We start from the raw sequence: 20,961 nt of genomic DNA on the forward strand, positions 1-20,961 counted from the left end.
TAGCAATGTGAGCTAACAAAATCATATGATTAGATTTGATTTCTTGGGGACTTGTTACTTGTTTTGCTGTTACCTGTTAAAGTAACCTTTTTTAGTAGATTAGGGCAATATCGTGATAACATTGTATACCGTGATAAAAGCTTCTGTGAATAATCGCATCAAGAGAATTTGATAAAATTCATAAGCCTAGTCAAGGTAAATCATTAAATGTCCTGTGAAGTGATTTGAAATGTGCATTTAAAAAAAAAAAAAAAATGACACAATCTCAACTGAACCGAAGAGAGGGCGGGACATATAGTAGCCACTCCCCCTTATAAAAACAGCCAATAACATTTAGTTTTAATCACAGCTCTGCCAGTGAGAGTGGTTGAGCTCAAGCACATCAAATCAAAAGCATCTAAAAGGGGACATGTCATGTCTGATAGCTAAGAGAGCGTTTGATTGGCCAGACGTTTGAAGAGAATGTGAGTGAGAAAAAAAATCATGAAAAAAATCATTGATCCATTAGGCCATAGGTGTCTAAGGGCCTACTCACACTATGCTATCCGAACCGTGCCCAGGCCCATTTCCCAGATCGTTTGAGAAGTGTGAGAGTGCGGTTCACTTGGGCTTTGGCGCGGTACGCTTGTGTGTGAGTGCAAAACGTGCCTAAGCCCAAAACTGAAAGCGAGACGTGACTTTGAAAGGGACTGTTTCACATGGATTTATTTATAATTTTTACCGTTCAATGAACGCCAACTGTCGTAGTTAAAGACGCAAACTCCTCACTGCACCACAGCTGCGCCTTCAGCAAACCTCCTAATTCCTGCAGCATGAGGACTTTATGACTGTTTATGAGCGTCAAAAGTGGCTGATCTGTTCGGCGAAATATTTGACTGTGTGTCACCGCATCCCAAACGACTAAAACAATATAACTGAAGAAATCTCCACTGTGCTGAGCGAGAGCGCTTCTCTACTGAACAGTGCATCTTCGATGACGTAAGCGTGCCCAGGCCCGAATGTAATGTGAGTGCGGGCTGTAGGGGGAGACGGGAGATGGGGACAAGCGTGCTTTGGCCCGGTTCAAGTCAAATGTACATAGTGTGAGTACGCCCTAACTCAATTCCTGGAGGGCCGCAGCTCTGTCCAGCCCTAATTAAACACACCTGATCAAACTAATTTTGTCCTCCAGGCTTGTTTGAAACCTACAGGTGAGTGTGTTGTAGCAGGGTTGGAACTAAACTGTCCTCCAGGAACTGAGTGACAAACTGCAATCTTTGGATGTTTATATCAGGTTAATATCTTGTAAATTGATATTTGTCACAGTTTTGGAGCACACTAGTTTATAGATACCCATAAAATTAACATACTGATGCTAACATCTAAAAAAACAGACATTTTAATTTCACAGGACTTTTAAACGTCGCTTATTTACCTGTATGCAGGCTCCTGTCTTGAGTTTACACAGACTGCAGATGAGTGACCAGCGGCTGGGTGGAATGTGGGACACTTTGGTGATGGGCTCCATGCGCTCTGGGCATGCAATGCTCACCTAAAGACAAACACAAATATCTTCATATTTGTTGTATTACATACTCTATAAAATAAAAGGTGGAGGAGGCAATGCACTTCACACTGGCTACTCTTGTGATATACTTCACTAAAACTCCCAAATAAGAGCATGCCGATATAGATAAGAAACTCGGTTAATAATAATGGCGGTGTAATTCCATCCTTGTCGCACAGCTTACCTCAGGTATCCAGAGGGCACAGCTAACATGAGCCCATTTAGTGCCAGCTCTGGTGGCTTTCATTGCGCCTCCCGTTTTAGGACACAGAAGGCACTGCGGAGTGATGCCAAGCACACAAGTTCTGCACAGCCAGTTTCCATCTGGCACCTTTACAATGCCATAGCAGGCCTGCAACAGAAGGGTCAGGAGTTTTAGGATAAACTTTTATTCCTATTGCTTCTAGCTAATAATAACAATATACTATAGACATTTTAACAGCTACTTTAATGTTTAGAAGTTTGGTTTCATTGATTTTTTGGTGTGGTGATATGAATTTTCAACATGCTTTCAAAAATACAAATCAATTAAAAGCTCATTTCTAAGACATCGTGACATTGGTTATATTCCCAAAATGGACTACACAACTGGCTTATAAACAATAATAACAAATGAATGAACTACTAATTTAACAAAAAAGTTAATAAATACAAATTTGCAGAGGAAAGGGATAATAAAAAATATGCAGGGAAATTAATATAATAAAATAAACCATATATTAATAATTGAGATGTTTTAACATGTTTAAAATGTTTCTTACATTCATCAAGTTGTATAATCAAAAAACCAAATGGTAATATTGTGAGATATTACAATTTAACTACAAATTTACAAGTTAACATAAAAATTTTTACAATTAAATTAATATTGCAATTTAATAATTTTCCATTTGAATATATTTAAAAATGAATTAATATTCTTTTGATTTCAAAGATAATTTTTCACAGCATTATTACTTCAGTCTTTCATCATCATTCACAAACTGTTCAAAATTTTAAATATTATTTTTTTTAAACATTATAGGAGTAATGTAATGCAATACAATTCAATACAATACAATATAATATAGTAATGTAATACAATATAATATAATATAGTAATGTAATACAATACAATATAATATAATATAGTAATGTAATACAATATAATACAATACAATACAATACAATACAATACAATACAATATAATATAATATAATATAATATAATATAATATAATATAATATAATATAATATAATATAATATAATATAATATAATATAGTAATGTAATACAATATAATACAATACAATACAATACAATACAATATAATATAATATAATGCTTCCCACAGGTTTAAAATATATTTGTGGAGGTAGCTGGATTGAAACGCACCACTTACCCACATCATAAATAGTTAACTATATGTGACAAATATATTTTAAAAATTGTAATTATTATGACACGTTTTACAGTTTCTTTTCAACAGGTTAAAGTAAAAACAGACTGTTGAAAAAAATGAATAAATAAATCCATTATTTCTCTTAATTTTATACTATTCAGGAGCCATGTGCACCCACTGATAGGTGAAATACGCTTTTCAAGCGAACTTGAATGCCAATGCATTTTAGATATGTTTAAAAAATACAGCAAATGAGAAATAAATGACAGAAAAGGGAATAAAAACAGACAATATCTCTAAAAATTATAATAATTACAAGATTAAAATGTGTAGATTATTTAAAGGCAAATGCATTGATCAACCATTACTAATGGTTTACGAATATTTTGTAGCCAGTTTAGACCAGTCATTTCAACCTCTCGGAGTTTTTAGTGAAGTTTTTCTGAGTTTTTTAGATTAAAGAATGATTTATTTTGTTTCTCTACCTCCTCTCTTGTCAGCAGCAAAGCCAAGCGAAAAAAGGCACGTGAGACTGTCTGTGGGAGTGCTGATATGTCTCGCGCACACACAGAACGAAACGGGTAAACGAGAGGATTGTCCACTATTTAATTAATCACGGATGTTTGGTTATATTGGGCGGATACAAAAAAAAAAAAAGTGTAAAAGGATGATAATAACAGTAAAAAAAAATAGTGTCACTAAATGTACTTGGGCGGTCCTTAATATAGCTGGGCTCCCTAAACAAGTAAAGCCTATGTGTGGGAAGCACTGTAATATAACATTACATAACATAACATAACATAACATAACATAATATAATATAATACAATATAATATAATATAATATATATTTATACTCAACATTATATTTGCAAAATTATATGATCATTTCCAGACGGTTAAAGACAAATATAAAGCTAATGCTTAACAAATGTGAAAGAACTCACCTGGTGCACGCAAATGTTGCACTTATCACAAAACACCATATCATTGCCCTCCTCGCTGTCAGGTGAGCGACACACATCACAAATGACGTCCTCATCGTACTCGATTCCTAAACCTTCCTCGGTCTCGATGGCGTGGTTCATGTTTTCATGACACTGTCTCTCCAGTGCCTCCATCACCCGTTCCATCGTCAGCTCATCCACCACTCCTTCCCCTGAACAAAAAGAACATACAGACTTTATTCTGAACTACTCCAAGCATGAAACCTAATCTAGGGGGCTGTTTACACCTGGTTACTTCATGCGTTTTGCTTTGATTTTCAGGTGTAAAAGCCTCCGAAGACTCTAGTCGCTGAAAACAAAACTTCAGGAGGTGGTATGGGACACGTTCCAGATGAAACTGGACAGATATAAAAGCATTTGCCTGCTGAAACCACATACAGTTTAAGTCAAAATGATTCGCCCTCCTCAGATTTTTTTTTTTTCAAATATTTTCCAAATGACGTTTAACAGAGCAAGGAATTTTTCACAGTATTTCATATAATATTTTTTCTTCTGGAGAAAGTCTTATTTGTTTTATTTTGGCTAGAATAAAATCAGTCTTAATTAAACCATTTTAAGGTCAATATTATTACCCCCCTTAAGGGTGATCAATTTAGCAGCTCTAACACATACCACAAGGACAACATCACAGATGATAGTTTGGGATGTTTGTTTATTGGTGCATTATCTGATATCATTAACTGTTCTTTGACCAGTTATTAATCGTTAAATGTGAAATGAAATCTGAAATGTTAAATAACTATAAGAAGGGAGATTTAAAAACAAAGACGCTTCACGCAGCTGTGGTGTTTCTGTGAATGGAGAGGAAAAACAATATAAAATATGATCATTTCTTTCATTTACTAAGGCACAGTGGTTTATTTTTTGGGAGAGTAGGTTATACACAAATAAATATATAAGCCTTTTGTCTCTGATGTTTGATCATTTGTATGGCGAAAAACATACATAGCTTATGTTTCTGTCAAAAATAAAGAATGAAATGATTTCTGGTGTTTAAATGATTTTCTGATATGTATGGTCATGGCTTTTACATCTGACCCAGAAATTGCTCTATTTGAGTACTCTATTTCTCTGCTGGATTATAATGTGTTCATACAAAGCACCGTAATTTATGGAATGGTTATCAGTAAGAGTGTCATTCTTAAGCAGTTGAAATAAGATTCTATTCCTCAGTTTAAGACATGGTTGACTTATCTCACTCAAATATTGCAGATGAAAAGAGACCAGTATGGAGTTATTGGTAACCTTGATAAGTTTAACAACATATGGTAAGGATTTCTTAGAGATGCACGATATATTGGAGGTCATATCGTTATCAATATTTTTAAAATTATTGTTATCAGATATCAAAATTAGGCTGATATCTTTAAGCTGATAGATTACGTAATTGTATAAAATTGCCTGCCTCGCACATGCGTGGGTCGAACTTGTCCAGAGCACTATAACGGAGCTTTCCTCACATTGTTTATTCCCTCAAAGTCTGTCCTTTCTTTGTGTGGTATTGCTGTGCTTTAATAACTCAGTAAGCCATCATATTCCTTATCATTGTAAAAATCTTTAATAGAGTGTCATTGTGTATGAGTGTCAAGCAGCACCTACATGTGTTCAAAACAATCTAAAACGCCAAATGGGAGAAATTTATGCCACATTTTCTAAAGTAATACAATCTGTATTTAGCTCTGAACTGTCAAAATACCTCTCAAAACTTTTTTGTACATACTGTTGAAGTCAGAATTATTGGCCCCCCTGAATTATTAGCCCCCATGCCCCCCCTGTTAAACATCATTTGGCAAATATTTTAAAAACAAAATAAATAAATAAATTAAAGAGCGGCTAATAATTCTGACTTCATCTGTATGTACATTACTTTAACAAGTTTTATTAAAGAACATTTGAGCTGGTTTCAGTTCTTAGTTCTTTCCTTTTCATTTTACTTAAGACATTTATTAAACTTGTTTGTTAATTAAATCCCATTTTGTTATTTAACCTATTATTTTATGCAACAGTCAAGTTGCATGTTAATTTGCTATGAGAAGAAAAGGAAATCATTTATTTCTGGCATGCTGATTTATGTAAAATCATAAATATAGGTCTATATAATCACATTGAGATGTTTATTTTTTGCTTTCAGCAGACATTTCAGTTCATAAGATCAGATCAAACATTTTTACGAAGTTTTTAAAATAAAATAAGCTGCTCACTGTAGAAATATGTAATATTTTCTAAATGTTTAATCGCTATATTATATCGATTATCGTCCCCCAAATCTAAAGAGTTATCACTTATCGATAACGGCCAAAAAATCCATATGGGTGCATCCTCAGAATTTCTTGATCACCTGGACCATCATAATTCTGATTCTAACCAGCAGTGTAGTGCTCAATATATTCACTGCCCCCTATTGAGTGCCTCTTTGTGTTTTCATTGAAACTGTTTATATGCCCTGATTGTTCTGTTTCCCTTTTACTACTGTTATTTTCTTTGTATTATTATTTGTTGTTGTATTATCATTATTATTATTATTATTATTATTATTATTATGTATTTGTGTTCTTTAACTGTTGTTCGGTAGTTATTGTAAAACGTAAAACTAATAAAAATAAAGAATTAAATGAAATGTGGTTTATCTGACGCTGTAGTCAACGTAACCTAGTTAAATTTGCATATAGCTCAAGATTTAAAGATCACATTTATATCCGTTTACAGCAGAAACATTTTTGTGGCAAAATGTAAATGTTTTCATAAATCCTGGAGTAAACGGGCTTTAACTGAGAATACAGCAGATACTCGTTTCTCTTACCCATCATCCCCAGCTCTGCATTGAGCTGCTGGAGCCAGTACAAATCCATATCATCCAGATCGTATCTGCACATAGCCTCCGCCAGCTCCTTAATGTTGACGTAGCCCGTCTCTGAGGAGTCCTGACTCCAGCACTGAATATATTTCCTTGGTTTGGAGAAGAGCACTTCCTTTGGCTTCTCTGTGATTATTCTACACAAACACACACACACACACACACACACACACACACACACATTTACTTAAGCAACACTGACAAGAGAAATACAAAGACCGTCCACTCACATTACCCTGAATGGGAGAATGTGTGACGGGAATCAGTAAGGTGCTGTTTACACATTGATTTCAGCTAAAAACAGGAAACTTCATGCATTTTGCCTGTTCTTTAACACAACTACTGCGTTTGTGGGACTGAAAAATGCATAATATGGGCTACAAAGTGGATTTTTTTGAAAACAAGCACATGTTAGTGTTGTAGTTGCTCAAGTGTTTGATAATCCATCAGCAAAGTGTGGATTTACTTCACATTACAACCAAAAGAGGAGACGCATCTTACACACACAGCAAATTGTACATACACACTTGGGGTCTGATTGGTTGTTGCTAGAAGGGATACAGCTGTGGGTAAAAGTTAATCATTTTCTTCCTTCGGCTTAGTCCCTTATTTATCAGGGGTCGTCACATCGGAATGAACCGCCAATTATTCTGGCTTTTTTTTTCTCTTCGCAGCAGATGGGGCAAAAGTTAACAATAATTATTTATATTATTTATAAAATTACCTATTAATTATATTTTTTAAGATCTACACCTAGCCCAACCCTAAACCAAACCATCACAGTATTGTAAAAACAGTAATTCTACAGATTATTTTACATAATATTCTTTAAATTACCAATTAAATTGTATTTTATAAATGCCCTGACCCTAAACCCAACACTCACGGTAATGCAAAAATATGAATTATTGTTGTACAGCGTCACAAAAATTAGGCTATATTGATGTATCCACAGCTGTATCCCATCTAGACTGTACCGAACTGATTTATAAAATTTGCGTAGAAACTTTCTTAAAAGAGAACGTAGATTAGAATAAATGTTAACTTATTTATTAATGATTATAGCTCATATGATGTTTTAAAGTGGTTCAATTAAGTCGATATTTAAAGTTAAATATGATTACTTGGAGATTACTTACAGTAGTATGTTTGAATTCATAGAATTCGGAAAATCAATATGCGAGAAGTACCCGGATGACCTACTACTTCTGGCGAGATTCTGGAGTGCGCATCCCATGCATGCTGCGCTATCCCATGATGCCCCGCGAACAAATTCATGAACGGGAGTAAAGCGCAGGTTTTGATGCCAATAATAACCCAGGAGGAGCTTAAGTTTTACTACTTATGATTTTATTGGTTATATTTTATTCATTATTTTTTCATTTATAATTGTAATTATGTCTCCAGTTTTTCTGTTTGTTAGAAGTTGTTAAATTAAGTTCATTTGAAAATTTACATTGGCTGGTTTACCCTACAATACTGGCTTGCTCTTTGTGTTCAATGCATTACAGTTCAATTCAGATTTTGTTGAACATCTTTTTCATGCGCAAACTGCAAAGCTGAAAGAATAAAAGCATAACCAGATCCCTTAAGTCATATGCAAGAGCGTACACGCCCAATACTTGTTTTTTTCCCCCAGCTTATACTCAAAGTGACATACCTCACGGAGGGCTGAGGGATAGTGTCTGGACTGGCCAGCACCTGCACTCCTTTCTCCCATTCCTGCTTCCATGTGTCCGCCAACAGGTAATAATCCTCTGAAGAAATATGGTGTGAGTCCGGCAGCTTCATCGCACTGATCAGGTCTTTTCTGAACACCTAAAAAGAAGAAACAAAACATAAATAAATTATTTGACCATTAAACTTTGACATTTGCAAGACTGCTTAAACCTAAGTTAACATGTTGAGGTGTTATTTTTCAGTGTTTACCTCTGCTGGTTTCTTCTGAGCAGAGGCGGGGGTGCCTGGTTTGCTTCCATACTTGTTAGAGGAAAAGGACGTCGAGGGACCTTTATACAGGGATCATGCAGTTAAATTCAAAATCTATTAAGACTCTTTCCATACATATTAAGACATCATTGCCAGATTTGCCCCTTCAGGTTTTAACCGGTAACTGTGGCAACATTTTAACTTAACAATATATACAAATAACAGTATATTTACTAAATGCTGATTGCAAGAAAGCACAACTAAAGAGTCTTAGATTGTGATAACTCCTTATCAATGCAACATATTCAGAAGAGTGGGAATAATGCACAAAAGCTATTAATCTTTATCAGACTGTTCCTAATAAAGAGAAACGAGAAACTTTGACCACTTAAAAATTAGACCAGTAAAAAAAACAACTGTAGAGCTTTACTTTAGGCTCCCATTTAATACAACACTCATCTATAAAGATACTAGTGGCTGCACTGATCTTGATTTTTCATGGCCAAGAACTTTTTTTAAATTAAATTAGCTTCCGATACCAATTTCCAATTTGTTCGTTATTTTAGAATTTTGGAAACCAAAAAAAAAATTCTAAAATATAAATATGTGAGTAAATTGGATTTGTTTTATCACGGGCTTTACTATCTGAAGTGAAATAAAATTAGTGGCAACAATTGCACTTTCATTATGAGCCCAAATATATATATATATATATATATATATATATATATATATATATATATATATATATATATATATAAACTTTAGCTGTCATTGTATAATCTAAGATGATCCTTTGATTACAGGGCCTGAAATTTCTCTAAATTGATTAATCAGCTTTTAATACTTTTTAAGACCCCGCAGACACCCAGTTATATTACATAAGGATTCTGAATCTTGTATGGCATTTTGACTCACTTTCATTGTCTGAACTGTCACTGCTGCTTGGAGTCCTGAGTCGTTTCATCCTGACTTATCCTTCAAAGAAAAACAAAGTTTAGCCCAAATAAATCTTCCACATTTCATTTTGGTACAATAATTTCACTTTGATTTTTAAGTATTATTTATGCACTAGCTTGCTACTTCTAGCGGACAATAGTAGTTAATGTTGCTTTACTTTGTATACACTGCTCAATAAGGCTGCACATTTCATCAATAAATATAAGATAAATAGTACTATTGTGAACTCAAAATCATTCTATATGAATCTATTTTACAATGAAACTTATTTCTGAGAAGGCAACGCTGAATTTTATAGCCGTCATTCTTACAGTTTCCACCGTATCACCCAGCTGCTTAATATATTTGTGAAAACTTTACGTATTTATATTATGTTTCTTAGATGAATATAAAGTTCAAATGAACAACTTTAATTTTAAACATAAATCTTTTGAAACATTATACATGCCTTTGCATGGTCACTTTTGTCATCCTTGTTGAATAAAGTAAATTTCTTAAAACGAAATCATTCTCATCTCAAACCTTCAAACAGTTTTGCAAATATTGCAAAACACTTTTGTTTTGGTTAATATCAAAATGATTATATATGAAAATAATATTAATACACTACAATAAATATATAATTCCACTTCACTTTCACTCAAAAGTAAAAACCTATTGATTTATATTATGCTTTTTAATTTACAGTTGAAGTCAGAATTATTAGCCCCCGTTTATTTACCCCCACAATTTCTGTTTAACAGAGAGAAGATTTTTTCAACACATTTCTAAACATAAAAGTTTTAGTAACTCATTTCTAATAACTGATTTATTTTATCTTTGCCATGATGACAGTAAATAATATTTGACTAGATATTTATCAAGACACTTCTATACAGCTTAAAGTGACATTTAAAGGTTTAACTGGGTTAATGTTAACTACACAGGTTATGGTAATTAGGCAAGTTATTGTATAATGATGGTTTGTTCTGTAGACTATGAAAAAATATATAGCTTAAAGGGGCTAATAATTTTGACCTTAATTTTTTTTATTTTTTTATTAAAAACTGCTTTTATTCTAGCCGAAATAAAACAATAAGACCTTCTCCAGAAGAAAAAAATATTATCATACATACTGTGAAAATGTCCTTGCTCTGTTAAACATTATTTGGGAAATATTTAAAAAGAAAAAAGAAAACGAAATTCAAAGGGGGTTTAATGATTCTGATTTCAACTGTACATATTGCAGAAAATATGCAGACACAAAAAAATTGGGAATTAGGGGCCACTTGAAAATTCAGTTCCTCTAGATTTACAAAAATAAAGTTATGTGTTTGAGCAAAACATATTTTTGTTGTTTGGAAAAAATGTTATCAGACCTTCAGATTAAAACAAATATTAACATTTTACTCAACTCCATTCCTGATAAATCCTGTAAATCCAACGAAACTGAAAGTGATATCTTCATTTCTTTAAATTCAATAGCTGTATATGACTCCCAACCAGCGTTGGGGAAAGTTACTTTTGAAAGTAATGCATTACATTATTGAGTTACTCCCCAAAAAAGTAAGTAGTTGCATTACTTAGTTACTTTTTATTCCCTGGCTGAGGTATGATCTCTGCAATTAACAACGCATTGTATAACCTTCATTTACCTTTAAAAAAACACACACACACAAATTTTTTATTTAGGATAACTTTATTTTCTGAGATCTTCTTGACCCCAGAGCTCTACCTGCCATATATACAGATTAATGAAAGTTTAAAAGCAATGTGTTTGCTACTGTTGCACTTTTTGTCTGATTAAAAAGTAAAATAACGAGAATATATTCATCACAGAAATGTAAGGCTCTGCCATCTTATATGTCTGTTCTTGCATTCTCTCATTGCGTGCGGGATTCAGCGTGACTATGTTCATTTTAATTCTGTTCATTTAATTAATTAATTATTTTTTTTTCAAAAGCAAATTAACTAAACTAAAAAGTAAAATTACATTTTTAAACTCAAATATTATTACTTAATTTTGAAAAGTAATGCGTTACTATACTTGTTACTTAGAAAAGTAATATTGTTATGCAACTCATGTTACTTGAAATGCGTTACCCCAACACTGCTCACGAGCATGTCAATTATTCAGTCCCAATGGTATATAACTCAAATAGTATTTAAGTTAATAAAATTAAATTAATAAAAGACAATGTTGAAAGTTTGCCTTTATTATTGTCTTTTATCACTTACCATAAATTCAAAAACCATGCTACTATTTTCCTCGCTTGTGCGGCTTCTTTCTCTGGCTCATGCCTGAAAACAAAGAACAAGCCATGAGGACAGAACACAAACCGTTTATGATCCAAGCGAAAAATGTGTGGTGGTTAAAGAGAGGCAGTGAAGGGTAACAGAACTGAGAGACACCCAGCAAAGTAAAGCCTGTGCTGTGATTTATTATGCTTCAATACCTGACTGAGAGGCCTCCTTAAATAAATATTAACCCAGCTCACTAGCGGCAAATTCAGCCAAACCACACGCATGAAACTATGTACAGACACACCTTGAATAGACAACTTATAAGCAAAGCGAATTATTCAAATAAATAATCACATCTAACTAGAATACTGATTTCAAATGTTTCATGTTTTGATTTAAAAGAAAGTTTAGCAAAAACTGTTATAATTAAATGCTGCGTCCCAATTTGCATATACGATCCAACCCAAGTAGTATTTGAAAATACAGTACGTCTCAAATCATAGCATGTTAGAGATTAACAGTTTCATAGATTCTCAGGCAAATTTCAGAATGGAATACAGAATACAACTGAATCAATATTTTACCCTATAACAAACCCAACCCAAACTAATCCCTAACTATGACTTTAAAATCCTGGCTCGGCTATCATTAAATACAGTTAAAGCCTCCATCTTTATATAATGAAGAGACAATTAAAATAAAACACAATAAAAAAATGAATAGGTAAGTTCAGTCTATAACATATCACATTTATATGGTCACAATCAGTATATTCCTCACAAATTTATTACTGCTCCATTTCCAAACAGGTTAAGTACTTGGACCTTTTTCTATAGTATAGGTTTAGCTCGTCCATTTCCTTATTAGACATTTTTTCAAATGCGGCCACTCTAGCAAGTTCTACTGCCCATTCTTGGAGGGAAGGGGCATCTTCTGATTTCCAGCTCCAAAGAATTATTTGTCTGCCAGTAAGTAAACTGGTTTGGACCCAGGATTTTATGTTTTATCTTTTATTTCGTTGTCTGCCCAACCACCTAGTATAAACAGTCTTAGACATAGTGAAATATGAAAATCTAAAACCAAACAAATGTGTCCATGAATTTTTTTTCCAGAAATCCTGAATTTTTGTACAAGACTATAGAACATGAACCAAATCATCATTCTCTGTCTTACATCTCCAACAATAAGGTGTAAAATCATAGTATGTTGAAATTATTACAAACTTACCAGCACATTCTATTATTTTCAATAGAAATTCATATAACGCATATATACACATCATTTTGTCTACTGTTGCCAACAATGCATTGCGAAATTGAATGTAAATTCGATTAGATCCACAACCATGAGTAAAAAGTGTTAAACTACAAACATGGAAGATGCACATAATCTACGGTTAAGTGGAGATGCTTGGGTAAAGATGTTTGAATGATTGTTCATTAATATTCAACCTTTCAGAACATATTTATTTATTTATTTCCTGTTTTCACTTTGTAGTTCATCCTACACTCTCAGAAATAAAGGTACGTGAGCCGTCACTGGGGTGGTACCTTATCAAAAGGTACATATTTGTACTTGAAGGGTCCATATTGGTACCTCGAAAGTATATATTAGTACCTACAAATTTTAAGAGGCACACTTTTGTACTTTTTACTAATATGTACCCTTGAGGTATTAATATGGACCGTTTAGGTACAAATTTGTACCTTTTGAAAAGGTACCACCCCAGTGACGGCTCGCGTACCTTTATTTCTGAGTGGGTAGGATGAACTATAAGGTGAAAACAGGAAATAAATAAATAAATAATGTTCTGAAAGGTTGGCTATTAATGAACAATCATTCAAACATCTTTACCCAAGCATCTGCCATATTTGTAGTTCAACACTTTTTACTCATGGTTGTGGATCTAATCGAATTTACATCCAATTTCGCAATGCATTGTTGGCAAAAGTAGGCACAATTATGTGTATTTATGTGTTATATGAATTGAAAATAATACTCAAAACATGATTTTAGAATAATTGAAGGAAACACAAACTATATAATATCTATGATTATCAACGTTGGACAACTGAAAATAAACAGATTGCGAGGGGTATGTGACCATGCAAAGGTTGCGCCAGATCATACATGTGCACTCGACGCAGAGTATAAATAGAGCGGGGTCATGTGACTCTAAACATAGTATGGAAAGTAATCAGAAAAAAAAAGTCCTAGAAAATTATATGGATTATAAGTTCTGAATTAGGGCTGTGCGATTTGATAAAAATATCTAACTGCAATTTTTTTTGACAGATATTGCGATTCTGATTTGATTTGCAATTTAATTTGGTAGTCAAGATTCAGCTCAATAATCTGTATCGTAGCTTCTTGCTAAAATGCAGTGAGTGTTTGTGTTAGTTAAAAAAAGAAACTAAAAAGATATTAACTTACTTCAACATTTATTCAAATTCATTTTTAAATATTCAGAAATTAAACTAATTTTTCTTTTGAGCAAACAGTAAACACATAAAATGACCTGACCTTCCTTTAAATAAGATCAACTCAAATTAGGGAGATAATGTAGCTTGTTATACAAACAAAAAAAGATTAAAAAGCAGATTGAAAAGTTCTGATTGGGCAGAACGAAAGTGAGCTCACTCAATTGGCTAGTAGGACTATCACACACAGACGGCAGTCATGCGTTTGCTCTGGGCAGGGGAAATTAAATAATACATATTCACCCTATTCTCCGCGTATGAGTGGGCACAGCCATTTGAATCATTTTGGCTCGAGACTTACGGTCTCATTCACTTCCATTCATTTTTGACGTTAAAGACGTTAAAAACAGCTCGTTTTGCTGCTTGGTGTTGCAAACTGATATTTTCTTATTATGATATTCTAGTCAAGCAAACACTTGTTTGTAGTAGTTTGACCGTTTTCTGCCGTTTATTATTCCTAGTCATTTCTCCCATAGGCAGCTGAATCGGAAGTTCTAAAACAAATCGCAAAAATGAGCACACTTCCGCATTGAAGAATAAGGTCAATATACTCCATATCGCTGCCACGATTTAGAGATCGCGATTGCAATTTGATTTCAATTAATTGCACAGCCATATTCTGAATGTCGATTTTGATTTATTTTCAATTAATTGCTTAGCCCTAGCTCATCTGCAACAATATTGTGAACTTTTATAAAGTCATGTTTGGTCCGTAACGCAATTATGCAAACATCTGAGGAGATTTCTCTCCTTGAAAGACTTGTGAATGGCAGATTACCTGCTGCACCTCCAGTATGGGCGAAAATTAAATATGAAAGAATTGCGAATGAGATGACAGGATGATTGACAAGACACTTAACTAACAACTTAACGGTCCATTAATGATGAAATAGCAGGTTCCAAGTTAGCGTGCATATACTGTTTTGTTACTCAAAAAACTCCTTCACAAAAAAGCACGTTTATAGGACATAATATAAGTCGAATTATGACGCAGCAAAAGTCTATTGAAAATACTGTGTTATCTATCTGAGAGAGTAGACACAATCAATACCACACACAAGACACAATTGGAGAAGAGTGGAGTCATAAATATGCATTTAGCAGAGTGATATTTTATAGTGAATTAAATACATTGTGCTCCTTTGGGGACAACCATTAAACAATCTTTTTTAAGCAATTTTGCTAAATGCTTAATGTCATATAAGCCCTAAAATCTAAAATAAGAAAAGACTTTTGTGTTAAACCTCTATAATTTGAGCCCACAAGACGTGGAAACAAAAGTGTGTGTTATGTAACAGTTTACCATAGAGGATGGAGCACTGGCGGCATCTGGCCAGACCCCCTACAGTCCAGAAACTACAGAAAGGGCAATCGAGTGCAGCAATCGAGTGCAATGACCTGCTTGAACAGATACACCCAGTGACCTACATACTCAATAATACAACACAACTATAAAAAGCAGCACAACTGATTGAACTACGGTCTTTTTGAATGCGGGACTTGTTTGTTTTGATATTTGGTGCATCACATTCATAAATTTGGAATTCATTGATTGAATTAATGACATTTTTAACCGTTTTGATTTGTTTAAACTGAATTTTTATATTTTACTTGGAATCCTAATTAAATAAGGAAAGATAACTGCTGTTAGATTAAATAACCACCATTTATGATTAATCAATATTTGAAAAATTGGCAGGTATACCTGACATGATAGTCTGTAGGGGAAAAAAATTCTCACTGTTACACCATTAAACAACTGAACTGCACAATATACAGAATATTTATGATTCACATAGAGATATAAAAGATTGGGGTCTTTATTTTTTTAAATGAACTGATTCAAATAAACAATACTTTTATTATTCATGATTCCAAACTGAACACATACTGTTAAATTGATTTATTGACAACAAATGTGTTCAAACAATCCTGAACAACAAAAATAATGCTTTAAACAACAACACAACAAGGATTAATGTGACATGCACCAATTAAGCCTTATCACAATTATTTGGCTCATATGAGGCTCATTTTCAGTCTCGTCATCACATTAATGAGTTACACAAAACAAATATTTAAAAACGTAACAATATTTAACCTTATTAATGTGTTCGTTGTGTTTTTTAACCACAAAATATAGAAATAAAACATTACACTTTAAGCTTGTAATTATCGTGAATAAATAAATAAATAAACTTAATGTGTGCTTGGCTGTTAATTAAGTAAATGGGAAATTGGAAACAATTAATGAAGGTCATCAAATGTATTCACATCTAACCTGCTTAACAATTCTACTGTGATCTTGTGGATCCCCAGTACTACGGCTGCAGGATATTAAAAAAAATTGACATTGCGGCATTTTGTGCATGATATTGGAAAAATTACACATTGCAATTTTTTTATTCTGCAATATATATTGCAATATGAATACAATTTCACTAGATAAGCTGAATAAATGTTTGTAAATAATTAAGAATTTTGGATTGATTGGGATGACTCTGTTGGGGAGTGCATATGCATAAACCATCTACAAGCATAGATAAATTTAATAAAGAAAAATTATGCTAATTAAATAAACCACATTTTATTGTTTTCCGAAGAGTCAAAATGCATTCCGGTATAATCAAATGTAAAATAATACTACATAGTCTTCTTTTTATAAGCAGTCCAATAAAATGAATTGTTATTCATTTTTCAAACTTACAAACGGTACATTTTCTTATGCCAGAAGGCTTTTAAAACCCTCACACAGTCACAGGCCTCAAAAAACACTTGCAAAGTGATAAATTATAATCCAGACTCAACATTGCGTATACTCGCGATGTGACTATTGCGAATGATCACGTTGCAATATCAACGCTGAAACCATATATCGTGCAGCCCTAATTTGAATAAAATTTCACCAGATGGTTTAATAGTGCTATTTAGGAAATGAATCTTGAATTTAGACTGACAGTGGTAATTTTGAAGGGGAGTGGATCATGAATGAAAAATAATAAACAAATTGCAGCAAAAATAATTGCAATAGAGCAAAGAATCAAGTCAAATAAAGAACGCTTTTCTAGGGAGTCAAACAGTCAGGTACAGAAATCAAACAATCTGATGTAAAGTAAAATGTAAAATAACACTGCATAGACTTCATTGTATTAATAATTCAGTAGAATTGTTGTTTATTTAAGTTACAAATCTATACCCGGACGCTTTAAAATCTTTTGAAATGCTTTCAAAACGCATGCAAATGATAAACTTTCACTCTGTTTTGGTTAAACTTATTCTGTATTCTAAATGTATTCTGAACTGTAGTACTGATCAACTATAATCCAAACCTAACATGGCAGATCCTGCGATGTGACTATTGCGGACACATTGCGATATTGATGCTGAAACCATATATTGTGCAGCCTTAACTAGTACTACACAAAAAAAACTAGCATTTATTGAATTATATCATAATATCTTGATTTGTCGTTGGTCTTAATTCAAGTGTTTAGACTGCAGACTCATTATGTCTGCGATGTCTTCAGACCAAGCACAGGAGTGCCCCTTCACTGCTCCATGAAGGACTTTTGACGTGGATCAGAAGCCACATTAGTGACAGTAACAGACCAGCTTTCAAGCACACAGAAGAACATCTGCTTGTGACGCACACAATCCCACACTCAAACAACGCAAGTGTATTAAAAAAGAGACCCTAATGAGACTGAAGATCTGTGGCTCTGCATTTTTCTGAAGAACAGAAAATTGTAAGATTTATGATGTCTCAGATTAAAAGCAAAAATAATAGCTGCAAGTATGACTACCACTAAAAATCACATTTTATTTGACGTTATTTGAAATACAACGTAAAGATTATTGCGTTGTGTGCTTTTGTTTCATACTTGTGAATAAGACATTTAATCAGGACCCACTGGAAAGGTAAATAGTGGGTCTTCCTCAAATTTGCAAGGCTTTACTTTCTCAAGACTATGGCAGTCTGATCTGTCTCTGCCAAAATAAAACTATTGATTGGGAAACAGTGTGGGATAATGCACTCCACGCCTACACAAACCCTAATCACCAGTTTATTCACTTCAAAACTATTCACAGGGCATATTTAACTACACGTATACGACATTTCATAGGTTACCTCCAAATTCTTATTGTAAGTTCTGTGAACCAGAGCGTCCAGATACTTTTTTATATATGTGTGGGAATGTCCGGAGGTGATAAAACTTTAGTATTCTGTGCTGGATCTGATAATATGAAAGTCAAATTTAATGTTATTTATTTACTTGCTTGGTCTAAACTACAGTTATGTTTCCTGATGTGCATATAACAGGGTGGGGGATATATACGGGGTAATAGCTGTTAAAAGTATTTTCCTATCTGACTGTAAAAAATTTAGATTTTCATTTGTGGATATAAAAACTGAATTAGAAATAATACATAATAATAATAATAATAATAATATTAAATAATATGCAAGGCTTTTAAGGCAACGTTTATTCGAACGTTATATCTTATCTAGGCGTTCTGGCACAAATTGGCAGGACAAAAAATAAATAAATAAAAGAAAAATCACTGTTTAAAGAGCAACCCCCACTCCTATTGCACCAAGATAAAGCACAATGCTCTGCCCAGACAAGACCACCCCACACCCCAACACAATCAGATCAGCTCGGCTAAATCTACTTCACCACCACAGCCACCTCACACTGACCTAGTGTGCCAGGAAACTGTCCCATTTACTGACACTAGAAATTCACTCTCAAATAACCTATGAAACAAAACTCAACTCACACTCTTAATAATAACTGTTCTCTGTTTCTATTTATGATTAAATGTACATGAATGGGTAAACAAAAATCAGTCCAAGGCACTCGAAAAATGTGGAAAAAAATATTAAAAAGCCTTTATGGCCATGTCTATTCCTTTTTACTTCCATGGCTAAGGCTTTTTAATATTTTTTTTCCATATTTTTCGAGTGCCTTGGACTGATTTTTGCTGTTTATTCTGATGAATCCTTTGCCCAAAGAGCACCAATATATTTGAGGTACCCCTGAGCACTTTTTGTTTGATTTTGTATATGAATTGGTCTTTTAGATTCACTGGTGGTGTTTGCTAGTGAGGAAACATTTTAGAACAATAATGTGGGGTTTTTTGATTGTGCTTAAGAGATAGTTTCAATGAAATTTAATCATATGTATTCAAGTACAGGAGTTATTTGATTTTACAAGTTACAAATTTTAAGTTTGGTGAAATTTATATCATATGAAGAGATGTGACCAATAGAAGATTGACGTGTCATGCCACGATCACGAAGATGAATTTAAAAGCAACTTGAAATTTGCAGAACTGCTGCATCACAATATGGAGTAGACTGCATAATTGTAGATTTTGGATGTGCTATATGCTGTATTTGTGTTAAAAAAAAAAAAAAAAAAAAACTTTACACTATGAAGTCATATAACATCCATTGTTGTGTCTGTTAAAACTAATAAGAACTCAAAGTCAAGTGTGACTAGGACTTCCTCCTGCTTTCTAAATGGCTTGTATTTTAATTCAAAAGTAAAGTATAGCCAGAGTAGCCTTTGTATAATTGAGAGTGAAAGCTGTATTAAATTAAATATATTGTACATAAACTAAATAAACCAAAAAGAATCTCATCAAAGAGTAAAACGAGGAGATGATGAGGACACTGAGGTAGAAAAACAGTGCATGCATTGCATGTGTAAAAATGATTGCAGTTTTAGAATTCACTTTAAGACTGAACCTGAAAAAACAAGAATATTTTGTGAAGGAACTTACTGAACATTGAAAACGATGCTTCAATGCACTTGCTCACTGTCGGTGTGTACATGTGATGGTCTTTTATTATCAGATGCAACCTCATGAAGAACACATTGTGTGTGAAGGTGTTAAAACAGCACTGGTAATTCATTCATCACACACAAATCATCATCTGCTGCAAAGTGATGAGTTTCTTTTGCCTATATTAAACTGTAATCTACACCAGTGCTACAATGAAGAGAAAAATGAATACATATTGTCATGGGCGTTGCTAGGACTATTTTAGGGGGGTTGTAGCCCCCCCATATTTTCACTCAGCCCACCTAAAACCTTTCCGATTAGCTCATAAACTGTACCAAATTTTTGTCTCAGCCCCCTTTAAATTTGATATGAAGACGGCAACAGAATATCGGGTACTCCCCGACTATCGTTTTCATTTGTTTTTCGTTTTTGATCTGCAAGCCACAGCTGTGCAGAGCGAGAGAACAAGGTGTGTTTATCGATAGATTGTTATAATATCTGCTTATTTGCAGTTCTTTGCTATGGATATACTTGTATCACTTGTACCCCAATGTCAGATAGGAGCAATCGGGTTTCCTCAGTGCTCACCTCATAATCACAGCTGTTTCCTCCAGCGAAAACATTTTACTAATATTTCAAAATGAACTACCATTATAAAACACATTACAGTGCATGTGGCATTATCTATACCACAGTCATGCACAGAAAGGATTAAACACAGTGACAGAACCACTTAGTGAAAGTACTCAACTGTCAGAGTCACTGACAGAGATAGAAACATTGTGTA

General features: G+C 33.5%; 1 protein-coding gene across 1 annotated transcript in view; it reads right to left on the reverse strand.

Annotated features, from left to right (window-relative positions):
- jade3 (jade family PHD finger 3) overlaps positions 1 to 20,961 on the reverse strand; it is a 30,447-nt gene that overhangs the window by 7,532 nt on the left and 1,954 nt on the right. The window contains exons 2-9 of the mRNA XM_056460156.1: positions 11,896 to 11,958; positions 9,637 to 9,696; positions 8,719 to 8,798; positions 8,450 to 8,607; positions 6,736 to 6,926; positions 3,876 to 4,087; positions 1,731 to 1,898; positions 1,415 to 1,531 (exon numbers count right to left, since the gene is read on the reverse strand). Of these exons, the coding sequence (XP_056316131.1) occupies positions 1,415 to 1,531; positions 1,731 to 1,898; positions 3,876 to 4,087; positions 6,736 to 6,926; positions 8,450 to 8,607; positions 8,719 to 8,798; positions 9,637 to 9,685 (975 nt within the window). The 5' untranslated portion in view covers positions 9,686 to 9,696; positions 11,896 to 11,958. The remainder of the gene's footprint in view (positions 1 to 1,414; positions 1,532 to 1,730; positions 1,899 to 3,875; positions 4,088 to 6,735; positions 6,927 to 8,449; positions 8,608 to 8,718; positions 8,799 to 9,636; positions 9,697 to 11,895; positions 11,959 to 20,961) is intronic.

Source organism: Danio aesculapii, chromosome 6, assembly GCF_903798145.1.
Source record: "Danio aesculapii chromosome 6, fDanAes4.1, whole genome shotgun sequence".
NCBI classification, from domain to species: Eukaryota; Metazoa; Chordata; class Actinopteri; order Cypriniformes; family Danionidae; genus Danio; species Danio aesculapii.